The sequence below is a fragment of the Oncorhynchus masou genome, chromosome 12, assembly GCF_036934945.1.
Source record: "Oncorhynchus masou masou isolate Uvic2021 chromosome 12, UVic_Omas_1.1, whole genome shotgun sequence".
In the NCBI taxonomy this organism is placed as follows: Eukaryota; Metazoa; Chordata; class Actinopteri; order Salmoniformes; family Salmonidae; genus Oncorhynchus; species Oncorhynchus masou.
This window is the reverse complement of record NC_088223.1, coordinates 67,755,067-67,766,040: the sequence shown is the minus strand read 5'-3', so window position 1 is coordinate 67,766,040 and position 10,974 is coordinate 67,755,067. Positions and strand designations below refer to the sequence as shown.

General features: G+C 41.8%; 1 protein-coding gene across 2 annotated transcripts in view; it reads right to left on the bottom strand.

The window, feature by feature from the left end:
• Positions 1 to 797: 797 nt before the first annotated feature.
• LOC135550702 (cytospin-B-like) overlaps positions 798 to 10,974 on the bottom strand; it is a 151,246-nt gene continuing 141,069 nt past the window's right edge. For both annotated transcript variants that reach the window (XM_064981743.1, XM_064981744.1), the window contains one exon: positions 798 to 1,878. In XM_064981743.1, coding sequence (XP_064837815.1) covers positions 1,789 to 1,878 — 90 coding nt within the window. In that variant the 3' untranslated portion in view covers positions 798 to 1,788. The remainder of the gene's footprint in view (positions 1,879 to 10,974) is intronic.

Genomic DNA, 10,974 nt, shown 5'->3' with positions numbered 1-10,974 from the left:
TAATTTCAAGGCTATCCCTTCACGAATGTCTAAAATATGTGGTGGATTGATTCATCCACTTAAAATTCCACCCACTTGTAACTGTCCTCCCTCAGTCAGAATCATCAAAGATATTATATATATATATATATATATATATATATATATATATATATATATATATATATATATATATATATATATATATATATATATATATATATATATACACTGTCAGTCTAGGATCCTCTACTTCTTTTTAAGTGACGTTTGCATGCAGGATAGAGAATACACTCACCTGTTTGAATGGCATGTACCAGCCTGTCTGCACTATGGAGTAACTTTAGAAATGCATTAGGATATAAGAATGGCCCTGATGGCAAAACAAAAATACCTCTCCATTTTCCACTCTGTTTTCCCACACATAAATACTTTTACAACCCTGGCATAGAGGGTTTAATAGGCTTTTTGTAAACCCAATTAAAAGTGGTACCAGTCAGGGCGATAGATACTGACAACACTAATGTTGTGCAATGTTGAAATCTGTAACATAACCTCTCATGTGGTGTTATTTACTGGTACTTATTGGTAATTTACTTCGCCTACTTGTATTCCGGATTATATCAAAAGCTTTCATCCAATCATGAAACACTTTCCCACTTCCCTCTATAGCCTGTAACAAAAGGAGAGGGGAAATTAATATATACCTACAGTACCTACAGTAACTCACTCAGATGACAACCAATCTCAGCTAACACACATGCAGGTGCACGCGCGCACGCACACTAGAAAGTGTGAGAATGACCAGTGCTGATTGACAAAATACTTTATTTAACAACATCCACCTCTGAGTAAATCTCTGAAATCTCAGTAAATTAAAAATGCTCACATACATTTCCTGCATCATTCTCACATTTCCCAGCACATGTGTAAATAAATAAACACGATACAGCACTTCCTTCTTTATAAGAGACAAACCATAACTGAAGCTGCAAATTCAAGGTTGTTTGATTGATTCCAGATAGTATAAAGTGTACTTCATGGTACAGTTGGATGAATGTCATAGTTTGAATACATTTTGCAGTTCTTGTTCATTCGACCATCCCCAGTATGATAGCTCCAGCTGAAAGATGCTTGCTGGAGACAAAACCATATTGCTGTGCAAGAACTAGAAACAACACTTGCTAAAGGACACATCATACAATGGTTTGATTGAGTCAGTCAGTCAGTCCCACAGCATACAAACAGCGAATACATTCTGTATTAATAATAACAAAGTGAATGTAAAATCTAATTATTCAGAGCTACATGTAGTGTTGTCAATTCATTTTAGTATGACATCATAGATGGCAACATGGGTCGGTCTAAAAACAAAAACAAAGGCAATGGTTTCTTTTGGATAATCAGAAACCAGGCAATTTTATTTGATATAGGCTTCTCATGTAAAATCAAACTCTTCCTTTAAAGTATAATTTCAAAATAATAATTTGACTTCAACATAAACAATCCAATATAATTGCAGCGTGTCTTCTTATATGCAGTCAGAGAATTCAACATTCTGACACTCAGCGTCAGTTGTACCATTATGTGCAAAACAGTAACAGTAAGCAAGATCAAATTTCAAATGAACACGAGGGTTCTTCGTGCATTTAGTGTCGAGATGGATGCAAGTGTTGAGGGGGTTGAGACAGTGTTCTAGGGTTCCATGTTGAGAGAAGGAGACTTGGACTGGACAAAAAGTGCTGCTGTGCCTCCATTCTTCCTCTTCTTCTTCCTCCTCCTCCTAATCCTCCTTCTCCTCTTCTCTGGTCAAGTCTCAAAGTACTTGTAGATCTGAGAAACATACTGCATTACTCTCTGCCAGTCCGGTCTGTCCGTGTGCATCAACTCATCAATGTCCTGCAAGGACAGACACACAGACAGAGAAAAAATAGAGTTCACTCAACAGTATGATGTAGGAGCATAATACATAACATACATTGATGCTATATATAAACATGGGCATATTCTACATATATTATATAATATACAAGATTGACACAAATCAGAGGTAATAATAATGAGAGACAGACATCGAAGGCTTAGCCCTTAGAGAAACAAGCTGGCTTATACAGGGTCAGACTACCTGTTCTTTACTGTGACACTGCCTTCAAAGCAGCCCTCGCCAGGTTTGGGTCAGCTTTATATAGCAGCCTTAGCTTTAGTCGTGTTTACTCGTGCGTCACCACCACCATACGGTCAACTGTCAGACGTAATCAGTCTGTCGTCTGGGCTGAAAGCGTTCGTTTGGGTTTCATGACAATGGCATAGATCTGGGAAACCCATAAACAATGTACACTGAACAAAAATATAAACGCAACATGTAAAGCGTTGGTCTCATGTTTCATGAGCTGAAATAAAAGATCCCAGAAATGTTCTATACGCACAAAAATCGAATTTCTCTCAAATTTTGTGCACAAATTTGTTTACATCCCTGTTAGTGAGCATTTCTCCTTTGCCAAGATAATCTATCCACCTGACAGGTGTGGCATATCAAGAAGCTGATTAAACAGTATGATCATTACACAGGTAAACATTGTGCTGGGGACAATAAAATACCTCTATACAATGTGTTGTTTTGTCACAAAACACAATGCCACAGATGTCTAAAGTTTTGAGGGAGCGTGCAATTGGCATACTGACTGCAGGAATGTCCACCAGAGCTTTTGCCAGAGAATTGAATGTGGATTTCTCTACCATAAGCAGCCTCCAACGTTGTTTTAGAGAATTTGGCAAAACTTCCAACCGGCCTCACAACTGCAGACCATGTGTGTGTGGGCGAGTGGTTTGCTGATGCCAACGTTGTGAACAGAGTGCCCCATAGTGGGGTGGGGTATAGTATGGGCAGGCATAAGCTACAGACAACGAACACAATTGCATTGTATCGTTGGCAATTTGAATCCCCCAATCCAAATGAGCATGAAAACATGCAGTCGCCTGTTATTATTGAACTTATTTTTTTAAATGTATTTAACAAGGCAAGTCAGTTAAGAGCAAATTATGATTTACAATGACAGCCTATGATCAGTGAGTCAACTGCCTTGTTCAGGGGCAGAGTAACAGATTTATACCTTGTCAGCTCAGGGATTTGATCTAGCAACCTTTTGGTTACTGATCCAACGAGCTAACCGCTAGGCTACCTGCAACCCCAACTTCTAATGTGGTATGGATAAAGAAGGGAGGGATTAGTGACACACAAGAGCAGCACTCGCCGATTTGTCATTTCATACCGCAGTTACACCTCAAACACCATTAACGCTCGATCTGATTGAATCGAGGCCTAAGACTTAGTTGGTTGGCAAACGTCTTGACACAGACATCCAGTTGGTTTGGACTTCGGTAGTCTCACGTTGCTATACCTCCAAAATCACAATGTTGCAATGAATTCCTTGGAGGTCTGGAGATGATTTTTTTTCTCAAAAAAAGTTTGAATGGTCTGTTGACTCCCAGCGACAAGATTTTGATTGGATATTACATAACGGTATAGCTTCCGTCCCTCTCCTCGCCCCTACCTGGGCTTGAACCAGGGACCCTCTGCACATGTCAACAACTGCCTCCCACAAAGCATTGTTACCCATCATTCCACAAAGGCTGCAGCTCTTGCAGAGCAAGGGGAACAACTACTTCAAGGTCTCAGAGCGAGTGACGTCACCGATTGAAACGTTATTAGCGTGCACCACACTAACTAGCTAGCCATTTCACATCGGTTACAGTTACATTTCAAAAACCCTCCCCCACACGCCCGTAGAAGGGGTGTTGTGTGTTATGTGCGTCACTGTTTTCCGTCTGGGTTGTTGTTGTCTATTCTAGTTTAAAGAGACAGTTTTCAAGTTATAAAGTGTACCGGCAGTACACTTGATACTGACAGTTTGTGATTTATATTTATTGAAATTACACTGGTAAAGTCAAATGTCACAACACGTTCTAAACTCCTCTGGTGACAAACACACGTTTTCCCTTGTCCTTGACCATTTGTCCACATGGCTTCTGGCTGCGCTTTGCTACCACCTAAAAGATTTCCCATTATTTTGTTTGTGTAAGGATCCAAAAATCGGAGACAGTGGGAGAACCTATTCAAGTAAGTAAAGATGTATTATTAGCTAGCTAGACCCAACTTGCATCCTGACTGTAACAAGCCTGACTCTCCCAAACACCCAGCTACCATAGTGAGCCTTGGCTTGCTCTTCACAGAGGAGGACAAAACGTCACATATAATGTAGGACATGGAAAACACCATTGTCAAGTTCAGTTAACATAGACTAGACCTAACATACACATAAAGAACACATAGTGTACCAATGCCTAAGCCTGATACATCCACACAGATATCCCCTCCACTATGTTCACAGGGAAATCACAGTGCAAATATTTATTTTAAAATAACTATTAGTCATGTGTGTGTTGACTCAGAAGGATTTGCATTCCTTTAGTTATTCATTAATCATACTATTAGAATCAAATCAAAGTTATCGCAGGTGCAGTGAAATGCAGTTATACCTAGCAATACGATAACAATACACACATAAAAAAATAAAAAAAATAATACACTGCTCAAAAAAATAAAGGGAACACAAAAATAACACATCCTAGATCTGAATGAATGAAATATTCTTATTAAATATTTTTTTCTTTACATAGTTGAATGTGCTGTCAACAAAATCACACAAAAATTATCAATGGAAATCAAATGTATCAACCCATGGAGGTCTGGATTTGGAGTCACACTCAAAATTAAAGTGGAAAACTACACTACAGGCTGATCCAACTTTGATGTACTGTCCTTAAGACAAGTCAAAATGAGGCTCAGTAGTGTGTATGACCTCCCTACAACGCCTGGGCATGCTCCTGATGAGGTGGCGAATGGTTTCCTGAGGGATCTCCTCCCAGCCCTGGACTAAAGCATCCGTCAACTCCTGGACAGTCAGGAGATTATACGGGACAGTAGGTGAAACTTGAAGGTTCTTGTTTTATATCATGTAGTGTTTGCCTGACTAGTGAGGTAGAGAACAATAACTCATCAAAGGCTAGCTTTTAACTGAATATACTGTTTTAATTTTAGCAGTGGCCTGAAGATTGAAATGGAACAATTCACTTTCTAGAGGACCAAACTAATGCACAGTACACTGTGGCCTGAGCCAGTTATCACTTTGTTTTCTATTCTTTAAAAAAAGGTTTTACGTGGTAATAGTGGTAATACGTAAATGTTTCTGAAAGACATCTAAACCCGTTTTTGCTTTGGGGTATTGTGCATTTTTTTCAATTCAATTGAAACGTGTCGTTGGTGGATGGAGCGAGACATGATGTCCCAGATGTGCTCAATTGGATTAAGGTCTGGGGAACGGGCGGGCCAGTCCATAGCATCAATGCCTTCCTCTTGCAGGAACTGCTGACACACTCCAGCCACATGAGGTCAAGCATTGTCTTGCATTAGGAGGAACCCAGGGCCAACCACACCAGCATATGGTCTCACAAGGGGTCTGAGGATCTCATCTCGGTACCTAATGGCAGTCAGGCTACCTCTGGCGAGCACATGGAGGAAATACCACCCCACACCATGACTGACCCACCGCCAAACCGGTCATGCTGGAGGATGTTGCAGGCAGCAGAACGTTCTCCATGGCGTCTCCAGACTGTCACGTCTGTCACATGTGCTCAGTGTGAACCTGCTTTCATCTGTGAAGAGCACAGGGCGCCAGTGGCGAATTTGCCAATCTTGATGTTCTCTGGCAAATGAAAAACGTCCTGCACGGTGTTGGGCTGTAAGCACAACCCCCACCTGTGAAATTCGGGCCCTTACACCACCCTCATGGAGTCTGTTTCTGACCGTTTGAGCAGACACATGCACATTTGTTGCCTGCTGGAGGTCATTTTGCAGGGCTCTGGCAGTGCTCCTCCTGCTCCTCCTTGCACAAAGGCGGAGGTAGCGGTCCTGCTGCTGGGTTGTTGCCCTCCTACGGCCTCCTCCACGTCTCCTGATGTACTGGCCTGTCTCCTGGTAGCGCCTCCATGCTCTAGACACTACGCTGACAGACACAGCAAACCTTCTTGCCACAGCTCGCATTGATGTGCCATCCTGGATGAGCTGCACTACCTGAGCCACTTGTGTGGGTTGTAGACTCCGTCTCATGCTACCACTAGAGTGAAAGCACCACCAGCATTCAAAAGTGACATAAACATCAGCCAGGAAGCATAGGAACTGAGATGTGGTCTGTGGTCCCCACCTGCAGAACCACTCCTTTATTGGGGGTGTCTTGCTAATTGCCTATAATTTACACCTGTTGTCTATTCCATTTTCACAACAGCATGTGAAATTTATTGTCAATCAGTGTTGCTTCCTAAGTGGACAGTTTGATTTCACAGAAGTGTGATTGACTTGGAGTTACATTGTGTTGTTTAAGTGTTCCCTTTATTTTTTTGAGCAGTGTACAAATAAATATCAGAACGAGCAATATACAGTGCCTTGCGAAAGTATTCGGCCCCCTTGAACTTTGCGACCTTTTGCCACATTTCAGGCTTCAAACATAAAGATATAAAACTGTATTTTTTTGTGAAGAATCAACAACAAGTGGGACACAATCATGAAGTGGAACGACATTTATTGGATATTTCAAACTTTTTTAACAAATCAAAAACTGAAAAATTGGGCGTGCAAAATTATTCAGCCCCCTTAAGTTAATACTTTGTAGCGCCACCTTTTGCTGCGATTACAGCTGTAAGTCGCTTGGGATATGTCTCTATCAGTTTTGCACATCGAGAGACTGAAATTTTTTCCCATTCCTCCTTGCAAAACAGCTCGAGCTCAGTGAGGTTGGATGGAGAGCATTTGTGAACAGCAGTTTTCAGTTCTTTCCACAGATTCTCGATTGGATTCAGGTCTGGACTTTGACTTGGCCATTCTAACACCTGGATATGTTTATTTTTTAACCATTCCATTGTAGATTTTGCTTTATGTTTTGGATCATTGTCTTGTTGGAAGACAAATCTCCGTCCCAGTCTCAGGTCTTTTGCAGACTCCATCAGGTTTTCTTCCAGAATTGTCCTGTATTTGGCTCCATCCATCTTCCCATCAATTTTAACCATCTTCCCTGTCCCTGCTGAAAAAAAGCAGGCCCAAACCATGATGCTGCCACCACCATGTTTGACAGTGGGGATAGGGTTTCAGGGTGATGAGCTGTGTTGCTTTTACGCCAAACATAACGTTTTGCATTGTTGCCAAAAAGTTCAATTTTGGTTTCATCTGACCAGAGCACCTTCTTCCACATGTTTGGTGTGTCTCCCAGGTGGCTTGTGGCAAACTTTAAACAACACTTTTTATGGATATCTTTAAGAAATGGCTTTCTTCTTGCCATTCTTCCATAAAGGCCAGATTTGTGCAATATACGACTGATTGTTGTCCTATGGACAGAATCTCCCACCTCAGCTGTAGATCTCTGCAGTTCATCCAGAGTGATCATGGGCCTCTTGGCTGCATCTCTGATCAGTCTTCTCCTTGTATGAGCTGAAAGTTTAGATGGACGGCCAGGTCTTGGTAGATTTGCAGTGGTCTGATACTCCTTCCATTTCAATATTATCGCTTGCACAGTGCTCCTTGGGATGTTTAAGGCTTGGGAAAAAAATTTGTATCCAAATCCGGCTTTAAACTTCTTCACAACTGTATCTCTGCGCTTTTAACGGACCTCTGAGACTATCACAGTGCAGGTGCATTTATACGGGGAATTGATTACACACAGGTGGATAGTATTTATCATCATTATTCATTTAGGTCAACATTGGATCATTCAGAGATCCTCACTGAACTTCTGGAGAGAGTTTGCTGCACTGAAAGTAAAGGGGCTGAATAATTTTGCACCCCCAATTTTTCAGTTTTTGATTTGTTAAAAAAGTTTGAAATATCCAATAAATGTTGTTCCACTTCATGATTGTGTCCCACTTGTTGTTGATTCTTCACAAAAAAATACAGTTTTATATCTTTATGTTTGAAGCCTGAAATGTGGCAAAAGGTCGCAAAGTTCAAGGGGGCCGAATACTTTCGCAAGGCACTGTATATACAGTGCCTTGCAAAAGAATTCATCCCCCTTGGCATTTTTTCCTATTTTGTTGCATTACAACCTGTAATTTGAATGGATTTTTATTTGGATTTTATGTAATGGACATAAACAAAATAGTCCAAATTGGTGAAATGAAATAAAAAGTGAAGTGAAGTGGAAAAATGACTTGTTTCAATGAGAAAAAGGAAAGTTGTGTGTGAATATGTATTCATCCCCTGTCACGCCCTGGTCGAAATATATTATGTTTATTCTTCATTTATTCGGTCAGGCCAGGGTGTGACATGGGTTATTGTGGTGTGTTTTTGTCTTGGGGTTTTGTGGGATGTCTAGCGTAGTCTATGGCTGCCTGAGGTGGTTCTCAATCAGAGTCAGGTGATTATCGTTGTCTCTGATTGGGAACCATATTTAGGCAGCCATATTCTTTGAGTGTTTCGTGGGTGATTGTCTCTGTGTTTATGTTTCACCAGACAGGCTGTATAGTTTTTTTCACGTTTCCATCTGTTGTTTTTGTACATGTCAGTTATTTCTCGTCTAGTCTACTTTCATTAATAAATATGAGTAACTACCACGCTGCATTTTGGTCCGCTCCTCCTTCAACAGAAGAACGTCATTACAGAATCACCCACCACAACAGGACCAAGCGGCGTGGTAACAGGCAACAGCCGCAGCAGGAGCAGGTTGACAAAACTTTCTGGACTTGGGAGGAAATCCTCGACGGGAGAGGACCCTGGTCTAAACCAGGGGAGTGTAGCCGCCCCAAGGTGTTGGGTTTGCGCTAGTTGCCAGGCGCAAACCCAACACATCTCATCACCCCGAGAATACCATCCCCACAGTGAAGCGTGGTGGTGGCAGCATCATGTTGTGTGGATGTTTTTCATCGGCAGGGACTGGGAAATTGAAGGAATGATGGATGGAGCTAAATACAGGGAAATTCTTGAGGGAAACCTGTTTCAGTCTTCCAGAGATTTGAGACTGGGACGGAGGTTCACCTTCCAGCATGCTGCAAAAGCAACACTCGAGTGGTTTAATGGGAAACATTTAAATGTCTTGGAATGGCCTAGTCAAAGCCCAGACCTAAATCCAATTGAGAATATGTGGTATGATTGCTGTACACCAGTGGAACCCATCCAACTTGAAGGAGCTGGAGCAGTTTTGCCTTGAAGAATGGGCAAAAATCCCTGTGGCTTGATGCGCCAAGCTTATAAAGACATACCCCAAAAGACTTGCAGCTGTAATTGCTGCAATATGTGGCTCTACAATGCATTGACTTGGTAGGGTAAATAGTTATGCACGCTCAAGTTCTCTGTTTTTTTGACTTATTTCTTGCTTGTTTCACATTTTGCATCTTCAAAGTGGTAGACATGTTGTGTAAATCAAATGATACAACGCCCCTCAAAAATAAATTTTAATTCCAGGTTGTAAGGCAACAAAATAGCAAAATTGCCAAGGGGGATGAACACTTTCGCAAGTCTATTGTATATGTACAGTGGGGCAAAAAAGTATTTAGTCAGCGACCAATTATGCAAGTTCTCCCACTAAAAAAGATGAGAGTGGCCTGTAATTTTCATCATAGGTACACTTCTACTATGACAGACAAAATGAGGAAAAAAAATCCAGAAAATCACTTTGTAGGATTTTTTATTAATTTATTTGCAAATTATGGTGGAGTCAGTGCAGGTAGTCTGTGGGTGAGGGTGGGCAGCTATTGGTTAGCCGGTCAACAGTCTTATTGCTTGGTGATAGAAGCTGTCTCGGAGCCTGTTGGTCCAAGACCTGATGCTCTGGTAACGCTTGCTAGCAGGTAGCGGAGAGAACAGTCCATGGCTGGGGTGGTGAAGTCTGGCAATTATCCGGGTCTTCCTCAGACACCGCCTGGTATTAATGTCCTGGATGGCTGGGAGCTCGGCCCAAATGATTTACTGTAGAGGTTTACGGTTGCAGTTGCCATACCAGGTGGTGATGCAGCCAGTCCATAATTTCTCTATGCTGCAGCTGCAGAACTTCCTGAGGAGCTGAGGTCCCATGCCATATCTCTTCAGCCTCCTGAGGGAGAAGAGGCGCTGTTGCGCCCTCCTCACAACTGTGCCGGTGTGTTTTGACCATGTTAAGTCCTAAGTGATGTCGACACCTGAGGAACTTGAAGCTCTTGAACCTCTCCACTGCAGCCATGCCAATGTGAAGTTCCCCCCCAGTTTCCTGTAGTGCTCGTTTAGCTCTTTGGTCTTGCTGACATTGAGGGAGAGGTTGTTGTCCTGGCACCATGCTGACAGGTCTCATCGCTGTCGGTGATCGGGCCTACAGATGTTGGATCTTAATTTGTTCACACTGTTGTTGCAGAAAATTTCCTGCATAGCAGGAAATGCAATCTTCTAGTGTATTCAAGGTTTAAAAATGCTTCTAAAGTTTGTAATTTCAGACTTGATTTGCCTTAACAAACAATGTATCAACCCCTACAAAAAAGATAAATAATTATAATCCACATAATAATTAACATTTCCTCTTGCTGCAGTATCATTTTCTTGCTGTGTGAAACTGGTCAAAGTAAGATGCTTTATTAGGACCACCATTGTGTCGTCAGCAAAGTTAATGATAGTGTTGGAGTCGTGCTTGGCCTCGCAGTTGTGGGTGAACATGCACACACCCCTGGGGGGACCAGGGTGGCGGAGGTGTTGTTGCCTACCCTCACCACATGGGGTCGGCCCGTCAGGAAGTCCAGGATCAAGTTGCATAGGTTGGAGTTCAATCCCAGGGTCCCGAGCTTTGAGGGGACTATGGTATTGAACGCTGATCACTATCACTCGATAAAATACAATAATCTAATCAAATGTTGCTTCTGTAGATAAATCAAAGCAGCATAGTCATTCTGTAGTTAATCAAATCAGGTAATTTGTTTAGTAATAAACAAGAT